Source organism: Oenanthe melanoleuca, chromosome 12 (assembly GCF_029582105.1).
Source record: "Oenanthe melanoleuca isolate GR-GAL-2019-014 chromosome 12, OMel1.0, whole genome shotgun sequence".
Taxonomy (NCBI): Eukaryota; Metazoa; Chordata; class Aves; order Passeriformes; family Muscicapidae; genus Oenanthe; species Oenanthe melanoleuca.
In genome coordinates this window covers 14,662,659-14,677,577 of record NC_079346.1, presented here as the reverse complement: position 1 = coordinate 14,677,577, position 14,919 = coordinate 14,662,659, and the positions used below count along the sequence as shown (strand labels likewise).

At 41.2% G+C, this 14,919-nt stretch overlaps 1 protein-coding gene across 2 annotated transcripts in view; it reads left to right on the top strand.

Moving 5' to 3' along the window:
- The window catches only part of STIMATE (STIM activating enhancer), a 36,274-nt gene that overhangs the window by 2,514 nt on the left and 18,841 nt on the right, over nucleotides 1-14,919 (top strand). The window contains exon 2 of one of the 2 annotated variants that reach the window (XM_056501242.1): nucleotides 7,597-7,703. The exons of the other annotated variant lie outside the window; for it this stretch is intronic. Within the exon in view, the coding sequence (XP_056357217.1) occupies nucleotides 7,688-7,703 (16 nt within the window). The 5' untranslated portion in view covers nucleotides 7,597-7,687. The remainder of the gene's footprint in view (nucleotides 1-7,596; nucleotides 7,704-14,919) is intronic. 2 annotated transcript variants of the gene reach the window in all.

Genomic DNA, 14,919 nt, shown 5'->3' with positions numbered 1-14,919 from the left:
TTGCACAATTGCTCTTTATGCACAGAAACTGTCTTTCTTTGAAAAATATTCGATTTGACATGTAAAGAATAGGAAATTTTGCTAAGTGGCTTAATCAAAGGCTGACCCAGACATGCCTTTTTCTAGACAAATTTTACCATGCTTGCATTCAGTGGAAAAAAGAAAATATTTTTAGACATAAGCTGTAAGAAAAGAAGGACCTTTTCTGTGCCTCATTGCTCATCTACAAAGAACTGAAGGACTGTTCTGAAAGCAAAATAATTTAAGATCTGACACTCCAGTGTGCCACCTTTTTGTTCATGCCCCTGTTCAGTTGCTGTAAAGCTGTGCTGTCAGGTGACCTTCCAATGACATCGTTCAGACTTCCTGTTTGAAGGGCTAAAATGTGTCAAGGATCAGATTTTTAGTTCGAGGAAGATGTGCTGGCTCTCTGCCAGGGGGAGTGTGGGAGCTGCCCTGCTGTGCCTGTCCTCTGATAGTGGTAGGAAAGGCTTTTACTCCAGGCACATCATCATCAGCCTACCCTGTGTTCCCTCACTGCTGAATGGGCACAACCAAGAAGTGACAGGAATGGTGAATTTCACTCTCTGAGCTGACAAAATGTTTATTTGAAATTAATTTCTAGGTTTCCTTTTCTTTGTAGTTCTTGAGTCCTTATTCTCATAAGGATCAGTTTCACTCACCCCATTTTACCATTTAAATGAATTACTTCCTTCTAGGTTTTTCCAGATTCAGATATAATCTGTCACAACCCACAAACCTTTATTCTTGTGGAAGGTGCTTTAGCTTGTGATCATCTATCCTGAGTTTATATGGGAGCATCCCTGTCTCCCTTGAAAAGAGTAGAAGTTTGCATGTGGTTTTTGTCGTTGTCAGTTAAATCCATTCCTTAGTCTCTCTGATTCCAAGTTGTACCCTGCTGTTCTTGATGTGAGACATATACAAGCCTTTTCTGATGTCTGAATCAGTAGTGAATTTACTATATATCAGAGCCCACCTGTGTTTTGTTTAATTACTGTGGATTAATTTCACAGCTCAGCTGTGAGGCTAGAGATGTGTGAAACAGTTTCACCCAGATGCTGCAGAAGTTCCAGTACAGGAAAAGCTGAACTGAAGTTGGGTGAGACAGCTTCTGCTGGCTCCTACTCCCTATCCAAGGGAACTAACTGGTGAAAAAACACCTCATTTTGTCAAGTCTGCTTGGGCTAGCAGCCTTCTTGGGCTCTGGTCACTAACTCTCAAGCCTGTTAGCCTGATGGTTTTAAGTGTACTGCTTGGTTTTGTTCTTGTCCCTCCTGCCTTACATTTGGATTTGTTTTTTTCGCTCTGGTTTGTTTAAGCCAAGCCACTTCATAACAGGAAGTCTTAATGAGTTTCCCCTGATGGAAGAAATGCATGTTTATGCTACAGGTCACTAAGCCAAAGATAATATTTTTTCAAAGTTTGCTGCTGTCATATTTGTATCTTACTTCATAGAATATTGATTTGAAATTACTCCTTATTTGAAATTATCCTTAATTTTGCTCCTTATGTGTTTGAGGTTCCTTGGTGCAATATTGGTGTTTATTTCCTGATGCCACAAAGCAGGTTTTAAATACTTCATAAATACTGTGTGTTCTGTCTGTAATTGCAAACACCTTCTGAGCATTCTGTGGTTGGGCTTTCATTGGCAGTAAATGATAAGAGAGAGGGGTGTTGGCACGGTGTTGGTGTGGGTTTAAATAGCTCAAATTTTTATTACCCAAACCTGGGAAAGGCGTGGGGGAAAACCCACTGCCCATCCCCTTACTGAGAAACTGTTTAAAGTAATTTATTAACTAAGCTTGTTTGACAGAAGATTGGTACCTTATCAGAGTGTGGCAGTGTTTGTTTTGGGCTGCCTAGGAATGGCTGAGAAATCAGATGTGAGTTGTATTGATGTATTATTGAAATAGAGGAGTCAGTTGATTCTCTGCAGGTAGAAGGTGTGTGTCTGTCTGTGAGAAAAATATGAATATGCTGGAAAGAGACCAGAGTGTGGGAGTCTGTTCCTTTTTTTATGGCCTTGTTACAGTTTGTGTCTGTAAGGGCTGAGAAGGGTTTACAAAAGTGAATGATTTGGTACAGGTGCCGTGAATAATTGATTTGGGTTGGTGAGTTTGCTGTTGAGACTCACAGATGAAACAAAAAGAAACCATTCTAATAAAAGATACTATATATATTGTAAGGTGCTTTCTTTGCTTACATACCTGAAAGGAAATACCTTAAAAACTACATCTGTAATGCCACTTATCTTTACAGCAAGGTTTTCCAACTTAAAAAGCTGTCCAAGGAGTAGGAAGGCTTTTTCACATAAAAAGCTGTGTTGTAGGTAATTCAGTAGAATTTGAAATGCCTTAGCAAAAATGTGCTTTTCAGAGGAGTTATTTCATATTTGTATGAAGTTAAGGGAGTAATTTTATGGAAATAATGTTCTGGGGAGAAGGAATTAAAGGTAATTCCAGTTGCCTTTAACAAAAAAGCATAAAATAAGCTATTGGATACAAAAGGTCTAAACCATATGATCTAGCTGTTTTCTGTAGCAATTTGCTTTCTGCTTGAGCAGGCTTAGAAAGTATGAACATTTGATAGCCTGTAACATTAGCAGTGGAATACAGACCTCTAGGTAACAGCAACTAGTTTATTCTGCATGGCATTTCCTGAGATGCTGGGCAGTGGCCTGATAGCTTTATTAATGAAAGCTAAATTTCTTCAAAAGATTTTATATTATTCAGACTTGCTAATACTGCACCCTTGAATGTATTTGCTCTGAGTGATGCAGTTCATGTTCACGTGAATTCCTGAGGACCCCTCAGCAGGGTCCTTTGTGTGGCTGGTATTAAAACTTGTACAAAAGTCAAATCACAAATAGGGGCTTTCCTAGTTATGAAAATATGAACAGCATTGTACTTGCACACCGCAGACACGATGCAAAATGTGCTGTATTTATTTTCCTAGGACTCACAAATGCAAGCTCCTAGTGACTTGCCAGGTAAATGCAGAACTGGCATTCCAATGTGTGCTTGGGAATGCGTTTGAGGAGCACTCCGGGAAATCGCAGCAGCGGAGATGAATTGCTCTGCAGGTAAAAGAAGACTAGCAAGATGTGCTCTTGAGCTGTGATAAAAGGCGAGGTTTGGGAGAGCATTTTTAAAAAGTAGGAAGTGACAAAAGCTCCCCTGGGAGCCTCGGGATTCGCAGGTGGCGGGGCCGGGGCAGGACCCTGGACAGCTCCCGGGGCTGCGGGCAGCCCTGCCCGGGTCGCAGCGAGCCCTGCCCTGGGACAGAGCCCTGCCTGGGTCACAGCCTTGCCTGGCCGGGGACAGAGCCCTGCCCGGGGACAGAGTCCTGCCCTGCCCGGGGACAGAGCCCTGCTCTAGCCGGGGACAGAGCCCTGCCCGGGTCACAGCCTGGCCTGCCCGGGGACAGGGCCCTGCCCTGCCCGGGTCAAGCCTGCTCTAGCCGGGGACAGAGTCCTGCCCTGCCCGGGGACAGAGCCCTGCCCTGCTTGGGGAAAGAGCCCTGCTCTAGCCGGGGACAGAGCCCTGCCCGGGTCACAGCCTGGCCTGCCCGGGGACAGGGCCCTGCCCTGCCCGGGTCAAGCCTGCTCTAGCCGGGGACAGAGTCCTGCCCTGCCCGGGGACAGAGCCCTGCCCTGCTTGGGGAAAGAGCCCTGCTCTAGCCGGGGACAGAGCCCTGCCCGGGTCACAGCCTGGCCTGCCCGGGGACAGGGCCCTGCCCTGCCCGGGTCAAGCCTGCTCTAGCCGGGGACAGAGCCCTGCCTGCCCGGGGACAGAGCCCTGCCCTCGGCCGCGCTGTCGGTGCGGGAGGACGGACGCGGTCCCCGGCGGGTTTGGCCGCCTGGCAGCGAAGGGCTGGGGCAGCTCCCTCCCGTCTGGCTGCGGGCCAGGAGGAAACAGGATGGGGTAATGGTGGTAGCAATATGTGTTATTCTCTTCCTCCTCCGGGCCCATTCCACGGCAATTAGTGACGATCGGTATCGCAGTGCACTGCTGTGCCTGTCGTTGTGTAGGTTAAGTGTCTGCTTGTAGCTGCAGGACTTGGAAAAGCCCTGTGAGGTCACTTTGGTCATGGCCAAGTAAATTGTGCCTTACAATGATCCAGTGTTTCCTTATCCCCAGATGGTGAGGTATCGCTTGCAGCCATGTAGCATTGCTCTGCTTGTTTGTTTTAAATAAATCATCAGCCCTTCCACTGCTGCTGTGAACATCCTGAGCCGTGTTTGAGACAAATGGGAGAGATGCACTACGAGCTGTAGCAGAAAAAAGAAATCCAACCCTGGCTAAATTAGCAAAGTAAATTACTTTATTTCGCCATGCTAATATTGTAATACTCTTTAACATATATAATATGTATGTGTAATAAATTCTATCCATTGTGAACTCTCCAGAAAAAGGCAAATCTTGCTGACAAATTTCATGCTGTACAAAAGCATTTAATAATAGGGTTTGGAACTGCTCAGTTGATCCTTTTTAAGTGAAGGAAATAACCTGGTTTTTTATTAAAAGAGCTTGCAAGATGCCCAATCCTTAGTTACCATAGATTGTAATGGCACTTTATTGGTCTTTATGTCCCGATCATGTCAGGTTATTAATATTTTAGTGTCACTAACTGTCACTGTCTGAGGGTCTCCTTGTGCCCAAGACCACTCAGATGGACATAGGATGGTGGTTCAAGGCGCAGGGTATTCTTGAAGCTGCCGAAGAAAGGCTGCAGGAGACAATCGTCCGGTCTCAAGGTCTGTTTTTTATTTCTTATCGATACAGTGTTCACGCTCGCCAGCAGCAGTCTGATCAGCACCGCGTCCAGGACGAAAGTCTGCCCACAAAAGGCAGGACTTATCTTTTATACCTTAAACTACCTATTCTATGTTTACACTATCTTTTCAATACTACAATATTTTATTACTATGTCTAGTTTTGTTCCCAACCAATCTGTGATTCTTAGCATCCCTCACCAACATGGAGAACAAGAAGAAGAAGAAGAAAGAAGACACCACACCTCAAATTCTCTATCTTGGCCTCGTGGCTGCTAATGTAAACAATCCCAAAAACTACCTTTTTTACATGCTAACTATTTAATTTACACTCTAGATTCACTTAATGGTTGCATTTCTTTTCTGAGAGAAGGCAGATGTTTCCATGGTGCAGGACCCAGCTTTCTGACCCCCCTGGCTCTATTCAGGGGTCTTTTAGGGGTCTGACAGGGGGGTTCTTGCACCCACAGAGGGTTCAGAGGGACTCCCTGGACCCCCACAACTAACTATCCTTGAAATGCCATGCCAGTAAAAGTTCAGACAAGGAAAATAAGGCACCAATTTAGACAAATAATCTGCAATCTCTGAGTCTCTCTTCATTAGGTCTGATGCCCTACTTTGTCCTGCTGGCTCAGAAAGTGTTACATTTTCTTACTACTCAGCTGATTGCTGGATGTAGTTGTAGGACCCATAGTAAGATTGTTCTAAGTATAATTACACATGTCATTCACATTATGAAATGTTTAATAAAAAGGATAAGTTATGTTGACATTTGTAAACTATTAAAATGATAAATTATCCAGGAACTCTGAAGCTGTGTTTAATTAGAATGAACTTCTGGACTGTTAGCTAGACTGGTGTTTAACTCTAAAGTGCATAGTGAATGTCTTTTTGACTGGTGTTTTATAATTAAATCTTTAAGGAGCTGATTTGTACAGACAAACATGGTGCAGTTTTCCGTTCTGTGGTGATATTAATTTCATGGTTAATGAAGTTTGCATTCTTAAAGTGGTATTTAACAAAGCCTTATCTGTGTGGATTTTGTTATTGAAGTGAAAAATCAGGTCTGCTTTCTAATGCCTGCTGGTAGGAAATGCTTTGCATTCTCAAAGATTTCTTGATCTCAGCAAAATTTATTCCCTGTGAAACTCAGTTTATTAAATCTCTGACTCAGAGCTTGCATGAGTCTGCCTTTGCACATGGTGTGGTGTGGGCATGAGGTTTTAGGGTTTAGTCAGGAATAACTAAATCTGTTCACAGTGATGGTCATGATCCTGAAGACCTGTTTTTCTGCCACTTACCCTGAATCACACATTTTATATATATTTGTTGTCATAACCTCCTACATATGTTGTCATATGTAAGGAAGGTTGAGCATGAAAATGAGCTAAAATGGCTTTACAGTTCAAATTCCTCATAGCTCACTGTTCAAGGTTCAGATCCATAGTTCAGGTGTGAGTTAGTTTACAGACATGCAGAGCTACAGCAGGGCAAAGTCGTGTCAAGGAAGTTACTAAACTTGCTTTTTTCTGGGTTTTATGATGTTTTTTCCTCTAAATGTTGCACCCTTTTTTTTTTTTTAGTAGTAATCAAACATAGTTTTGCAATTTGATGTTGCTGATGTTGGAGACAGGAATGTGACATGGACACACCGAGTTCCTGCAGGAGCAGCCAAATTTTGTTTACTCCTTGTTCTCTCACATACTAGGCTGATGCAGTGTCTGCTAGGCCCAGTTACCTATGTAGCCACTATAGCTGTCACAGTTCCATACATTTTGATATGATTTGCATCTTTGGCTGTTCTTACTTCTTTGGCTACCCTGGGTTTTAAGACCAAGTATTCCTCCTTATTGGAACCCTGAAGAGCTTTGAACTTTCTGAGTTCTCTGGCACTGACCCCCAAAAGAGCACTGCTTTTGACTTGAGGCCTTGGAGAAGGCTTGCAAAATGAGTGATGGAGTTACAATCACTGCTGTGTGGTTTGAATAGAAGTGTGCAATATCACATGGTGAAGGGTTTGGAATTTGGGGTTTTAGCATATAGTAATAGGTATGGGGCAAGATGGAGGTTCTGAGGTGTTGGCTTCTTCTTCCTTCTCGTTCCTTCTTCTTAGTTTTAGCTAGTATTTTTTTGATTGGATAGACAGTACTGCACTGTGGGTCACAGGTGTTTAATCATATCAAAAATATAAATAATAGAAATGTTAGTTTTTAATTGGACAATTAGACCTTAAAAGACCTTGTAACAAACAAAATACAGCTCCATTTTTTCACTTTTAGCTTCTTAGCTAGAAGTGCTGAAGCACTCACTATGCCGTAAATAAAAATTAATAAACAACTAAGTCCAAACACAAATTATTTGGTGGTGGGACAGTAACAAGCTCGGGAGCAGCTGGTCTGGGAATTGCAAAGTGCTCAGGATGTGAAGATTTGTGACAAGTAGTTTATTTGGGTGCTGCTTCTGTTTGAGAGGTTTCTCCATTGCTCCACTGACACTGAGAAAGGCATGAACTGATGGAAGTAACTACAAATAAGGCTCACTACAGCAATCTTGGGCAGACTAGCCAGTCCTCTTAAGTTCTTTACTTACAGAAACAACCTTTACTTGCTTTTTCTTGTTTCACTGTGATTTTTTTCTGTTTCTCAAAAATACAGGATTTTTCCATTGAACAGAAATTACTTCTAAATTACAAGCAGCTATTCACAACTCCCAGCGTATATCCCCTGTCTCTAATAATTTTTAAAGATAAATGCTCTAAAATTTAATTCCTTTTTAGAATAATTGCCTTTGCTTCTTTCCAGGTACTGGAGAAGCTGCTATTCAATATCTTCCAGCACAGCTTTGAGGTGGTGTGGCTAACACCCTATGCTATTTTATATACAAAGGACTTAAATGCTTTCTGTGGAAGGTAATTGTAATGTTAGAAGATGAAATAATCTAAGGAGCTTTAAAATTATGGGGGGTGGGAGGGAGCCCCACATTCTTCCATCTAATCTTAAAACCTTGAGTTACTTATGGCAGTATGTTTTCAGTGCTGGCATTAGGTTTTGTGTTAAGGAGTAAGAAGTCTTTTGTAAGTGGAAATTGTTACATGATTTCATCCTGATTTCATAAATTTAATTTATGAAGTGTATGCCTAGTTGTTAGATATATTATATCAAAGAAGTCTGCATAATTGGCCTCTGACTCTACTTTCATGGTATTTGATCATGTGTAAAGAGAATCTATGAAAGTAGGTTGTGTATCTTTTGTTCTTTTTAAAACACTTGGTGTTGTATGAAATGTCTGTCTTGCAATTCAATGCTCTCTGATAGCTCCAGCCTAGAAAGACTGAATCTGGTAAGCAAAGCTGTTCAGAATTTAAGTGGCCTCTGAACATACAGTTTGCATCTACCTTTGACCTCCTTGATTTAAAATATTTGCTGTTTTATCATTTTTTACAAAGTTTTTACAGCTTTGCTTTTACTTTTCTTTTGCTTTTTGTATCTGAACTTACATTTCAGGTTTGCTTTCTGCTTTTAAAACTGCTACATTTTCTGCCTTGCTCAATATTTTAATGAATGGTGATTGAGTTTGGAGCTGTGCTTAGGCAGTTTTGCCCATTCCCAAGAGCTGATTTAAAACAAGCAGCTTGAATGACTTAAAGTTCATTGATATCTGTTGTCATACTAATAATGTTCAGAAAGCTTCATGTATTATTGAGTGATCTTGTGCATGCTCTACGTGAAAATGGTGTTGTGAATCGTAAATTGCTGCTTAGTGCACATTAATATGGATTGATTCTATTTGTTTTGTACTAAATAATTCATGTTTCCCAAATGGTTCTGATTTCTAACAGAGAAAAAAGTCCCCAGGAGCACACCAGACTGTATTTTTCAGTCTTCACTGGGTGCTTCTGTAGCATGGCAGGTGGCAGAGCTGTTTTTCTAGAAACCTTGCTTTTTCTTTTGGTAGTTGTTTAATGATACCTGGTTCAGAGCATAAAAGTATTTGCAGGAGGGATCTGTATCAACATTCTAAAGCCAATCTCACAGGCATTTTCACTGGAGGCTTAGATTTACTTTGCTTTAGCTATCTCATACCTGTTGAAGAAACAGAATAGCAAATACATCTGTCTCTGAAAGTGCTGGGAAACTGATTTATGATTACTTTCAAACAGAGCACACCTTGACCCAACGGTGCTGTGTATACTAAATGCAAAGATAACAAATGCCTGTCTCTCAAGACTGAATCGTGGCTTTTAACGTTATTATTTGGATAAATATTTCCTAAGCTACTTGTGCTGTTTACCTTAAAGCAGTTACTTGCAGCCCTTTGTTTTTAGTATTGCCATGACTTTTGGGAGCTGAGGGCTGAATGCTTCTGTTTACAGGGTGTGTTGTAGATGCATTTTATGACTTCTAAAGTGCTCCTCTCTCTGGGGAGACAGAAAATAGGTTTGTAATCAAAAGTGAGAAGTTGTGTGCAATTCTCTCTCTGCTAAGATAGTTTAGCTGTTTTACAAGTAAGCTTTACCTTTAAAAAAAAAGGCAGAAAAGGAATAAGCTCCATGACAATGGCTATTGATGTGGTGTGTCTGAGCTGCTGGCTCTGCTAAGATGTATTTGTTTCCTTTATTGACAGCCAAGTTAATGCATCTGTCAGAGCCACACTGTCATGTGCTACCAGGATCAGTCTTGCTGAAATTGTCTTAGGCTGAGTTGTATGCAGGTAATATGATTTATTTGTGTTTCTCACAGCCAATCTATACAAGCTAAGGATTTAGGATTTTTTTTGGAGTTTAAAGTCTGTACATGTTAGGAATAAAAAACTTGCCAGCCTCTTGTAATGCATTTGGCTGCCTTTCCTGAAGCAGCAGAATCATCTGATTTATTCCAAAGCTCAGACAGCAGTATTTAGGGTTCTTTTCCTGATAATGATTTGTCCTCTCCTCCCCTGCACTTGAAGGGGAACTTTACTTCGTGATAGCCATTCCCTGCAGAATAAATTTTTAGCTCTCACTAAACCTTTAAAGGGACAAAACTTACAGGTAGGTTTTTAGCTGGCTGTGGAAGCAGGTAGGAAGTAAATGCTTTTACACAGGTAACTTTCAGTTACTGTATTTCACCAGCACTTATCCAGCAAACATTTCTGCCCATTTGATAAATAATGTGAAATCCAGTACTGACACCTTGTTTTCAGTCGTGTCATCTGTGTTGAGACAAAGGAGCCCAGGTCATGAGATAGCTGGGCTTGATGGATGCTTGGCACTGATGTGTTTAACTTTGCAGTAAAACAGAGCCCCTTGTTCTCTGCTCTGACAAAAGTGCCAGTCAGGCCCACAAAGGTTTTGCTGCCTTAACCATAGCATTATCATCACTGTGCCAGTGGAACAGAGACTGGGATAAGATCTGTGGTTTGCAGGTACCTCGTGGCTGTGCAGGCACTGCATCTTTAGTGTGACGTGTCCCTGAATAACCAGCTGGCTGGGTCATTAAACTTTATTGTGTCCAGCTTTCTAGAAAGTTTCTCCCTGGGTGACCTTCTTTAATGGACCAACTCTTAATTACACTACAGAACCATTAAGGCCAAGGGCACAGTGGAATTAAGAATGGCTAATACTGTTTTCTCTCTTACAGAAGTTTTAAAAATCCTTTTTGCCAGGCAGCAAAACTGGGGGCTCATGCACTTCATAGCGTGCCAGTCTAATACTGACTAGAACAAAATTTGAGTCAGTTATTCCATAAGTTATTCCATAACTTTTTTCATAATGAAGAAACCATGATTCCTGGTGTGTTTCTCCAATGCAGCAATATCACTGGGAATCAGTTCTAGTCCAATATAATTTCTGCTTTAGTATCATGGGTGTCTCAAGTGCGGAGAAGTCTGAGTCCTTAAGCAAAAATATGGTGTAGAATTCTTGGTGTACATTTTGGGGTTGCAGAAATGAGCAGCACAAAAAATGCTGGTTCTTTTGGTGGTCTTTTGCAATCACATTTATTACCTCTTTTAAAACAGATGCACGCATAATTCCTATTTTTTTAAACTCTGAGTATGGGAAGATGCCCAGGTAATAAATGTCACAAAAACTTTTGGCAATTGAGTGATACATAGTTTATACACCTATATGTCTTTTGTGAGGCATCATTGTAGCCTGTACTCATTGGATATGTTGTCTTGCACAGTTAATTCTAAAAAGAAAAATTCTATTTTGTGGAAATCTTTTATGTAATCTCGTTAATTACTTACTCTCTCTATTCTGCTACTGAGAAAATAATGGGTAGGGGCCAAAGTGAAATGACAAGACCAGCCTCTTAAAGGCTTTGCCTTAAGAGTAAAGAGAGGTAAGTTTAAATTAATGATAAAGATCACAAATAACATGAAATTCACTGATAGTTCTTATTCCATAGTCATGTGAATTTTCAGGATTTATAAATGTGCATATGCTTGTTCAGAACAGACAGGTTCTCACTGCTGTGGGAAAAATGTTGATACAAGTAGAACAGTGTTTTTCAAAGTCTTCTGTGGTGGTTTCAGTTCAACCAGGCAGAAATACCAATTTCATGTAGTGGTTTTAGTTCACCAATTTGAGATTTCCTGGCCAATGCAGCAATTATTGTGGGTTTAGTGCTGGCTAAATCACCAGTGCACCCATTAGAATTATTTACTTATTTCCTGCTGTGAGTTAGGATTAGGAGGAAGGCAAAACAGGCTCAGACTCTGAAGGGTATAAAGAAGAACTTTATTAACAGAAACTGAAAGAAAAAAAAATAAGAATCAGAATGAAACCTTCAGAACACTTTCTTCTCCCCCCATACCCTCTTTTCTTTCCCACTGACAATATACAGAAACAAATCAGTCAGTGTACCATCTCTAAAATAGTCTTTGTCCAATTTCCTTAGGGAGAGGAGTCTCTCTCATTAGTCTATGGAGACTTCTCCACAAGAAAACAGTTCTCTCATGGCTTTTAATTTTCATGAATAGCAGCCACATAGAAATCTGCCACTGTGAAGCCCCTCCCATTTTTTCAGCCTTCCCGCAGCTGAATTCATGGACCATGTCAATATATGGGTGCCAGATATAAAGGAAGCTGCCACAGTCCTTACAGGGAATTATTTTCCATAACTGATTCTTTTCCTTACTTACCAAAAAAAAGAGAAATTAATACAAACCACCATGTCTTCCTAAATAGAATTTTAAAAATTAAAAATCTGGCCTGCATATGTAGTTGACTTCACAAGTTTTTCACAGGGTTAGAAATTGTAGGTTGAAATTTGTGAGGCATATGGTCTGATAACCAAATGTTCTGAAAATAGTGCCATTCTCTGAGAGCGGCCATCTGAAAATCTGCATCTGATTCTGAGCTTGGGTGCTACTGCTTGGTGTAACTTCAGCTGTTACTCCACACACAGTGAGCAAACAGTCTTGTACAGGAAACTTGTAATACTTGTCAGGAATGCTGGAAATCATGGGAATCAATACCAAAGTATCTGCAGATCCCAGCAGTCTTGCACTGTGTTGGACGATCTGTCTGGTTGCAAACATGTTATTTGGGAAGCTCACACTGCAGCAGTGTTGGATTCTGTCCCTCCACATATGTATGTGTGTGATTTTCAGTTAGCTGCAATTTAGTCCTTTGATAATTGGTTCAAATCTTGGAACTTTTTAAGTGTCAGATCACAGAAAAATGAGTTCTAGACTTACATACCAATTTTTCTTGGAAAGGTCTTCAAATGTCACCTGCTCCCACCTCCTGCTCAGAGCAGGGCCTGCCCATGTCCCCTTGCTTTGAGCATTGTCCAGAGGAATTTTCAAGATCTGTCAGACTGCAGTCACTGCATGTTCTTTGGGCAACTTGTTGCAGAATTTAATTGCTGTCACTGGAAATTTTTTGCTTCTTTCAGCCTGGGATTTCCCTGTCTCCAGGTTGTGGCTGTTTCCTGTGGCCCATGCACTTGTGAGAAGGGTCCAGTTCTGCCCCAGCTGAATCTGCTCACACATGTGAGGAAATGTAAATGTGGTGTGCAAATGTGATCCTCACCAGCCTTTCCTCCTTTTCACTTTGGCCAGCTCAGCTGTCACTTTGCTGAGGTCTGATGGCAGAAATATAGAGGAGGTCTGTGAAATGAAACATTCAGTCACATGCTTTGTCTGTGACCCATCTTTGAAAGAGTTTTTAGAAGCACTGGAAACACAGGTGAAATTCCCAGCTCTCTCCTCAGAAGAGCAGTATTGTCGTTGTGTAGCTGCAGGGGACATGGAACATGTTGACCTTACTGGTTTTTTATTTCAAACTAATGAGCTAGAGAAATCTTTGATCTTTACTGGGGTCAGAAAGATTCTTATTGAGAACTGCTAGAACCTGAATCTAAGACGCAGTAGTACATGGATATGTAAAAACATTTCAAAGGTGTGAGATGAGCCAGGTTTGTTCTGCTACAAGAGCAGCCATCCAGAAGTTTGGAGTTCTTGGTTCTGTATTGAATTTACTTCATATCAGCACAAGAGTTCCTATGGGATTTATCATGGAGACAAAGGAGGGAGGCTGGATTTCAAGTGTTGCTTTGCATATTGACAACTTGGAGAGGTTTTATCTCATTTTTTGTCTCCGTTCCGGCCTTTATTCTTCCTTATGAGTCTTCTGAAATTCTGATTGCAGAACTCCCACATTAAAGCAAGTGTTAGAAACCCTTCTACAGTACTCTGGCATTAATTATTCCTAGAATTTCAATGAAGTGGGAAGACAATTCAATGAACTTGAATTTTGCATTAGCAATACTGTGTCTTATATGCTTATCTATTATCTGTCCATCTGGCAGCTCACATGCTCGTTGGCAGAAGTGCTTTTATTTCCTTTCCTGAAAAATTCTGGCACTGAACATATAAACAAGCAGCGCTTCTTTCTTCATTTATCATTCAGCATGAAGTTGGGAGCGTTATTAGTTAATTAATATTAAGTCTGGAGGATGGCTGCTGGTGCTAGCGGCGCTCCGAGCTGCAGCATATGGAGCAGCGCCGCGTCCTCGCAGCCAGGAGCCGGCAGATTGAGATCCATCTGTCAGCTGACACGAGCCCCAGCTTGTGCTGGGACTGCCAGAGAAGCTGGGGCTGGGAGCAGCAATCCTGACTTCTTTTGGGGGAGGGCAAGGGGAAAATTGCTTTCCACTCCCCAGTTTGATAGGTGCTTAGAAAGTGCCAATAAAGATGCTGTAAAAAGTGTGCTGCCTTTTGGTTACAAGGTGAGTATATTAATAGTGAGCATGCTGAGGACCCTGATCCAACCAGTGTGGTTGTCTTCAGCTTTTTGTGTTTTTGCTTCTGGGAAGGCTGAAATTCTGCATCAGGGGTGTGTTGGGAAGTACCTGGCAATGTCTGCATCTGTCAGAAACACCTGATGCTCACAGACACTGCTGCAGGGAGCTGGGCTGGGCGAAGAGCACTTTCATATGGACCTACTGGGCTTTCAAGTGCACAGGTACATATTCATCAGGTTACACCTCCTAAAGATTTTACTCATTTAATTTGGGACATACATTTTTGTGGTTTGATCAGCCAGTCAGTACATTCCCAAAAGATAGCTGCAGAGGCTTTCCAAGCTTGCTGTCCTGTTTAATGTTAACTCAATGAAATGTGTTTCTAAAACTGGCCAGAGAAAGGCTGTTTCCCAGTACAGATAAAATTTGAAACGCTATTAGTGGAATTGCTTTTGAATATCCTCCTCCAAAATGAATTTTTGTTAATTTTTAAAAGAAATTAATGATTTCAGAGGTGTTACACAACTTCATAACAATAACAGACAAAAGCCTAAGCTTGGAATTCACCCCTGCCCAAAGCATGCACACCATGGCAGTTTAATGCCATTTTGTCTGCAGAAAAGCATCTTGCACTAACTCCACAGTAAGTTGAAACTTCTGTTTCTTGCATTTGTTTTGTGATGCTTTGTGGCTTCCTGTTGTTATACAAAAGTGCCACTAATTAAAGTAATCCATAGTGTGACTGGGGATGACTTGTCATAAATAACAAACTGGTTAACTTGGCTGAGTGTTGCTCATTTTTAACAGAAGTTTTATATTTTATGTCATGCTGTTCACAGGGAAAACTGCTGGCAAATGTTGCTATTACAGCTTTATCTTTGGTGTAAATGT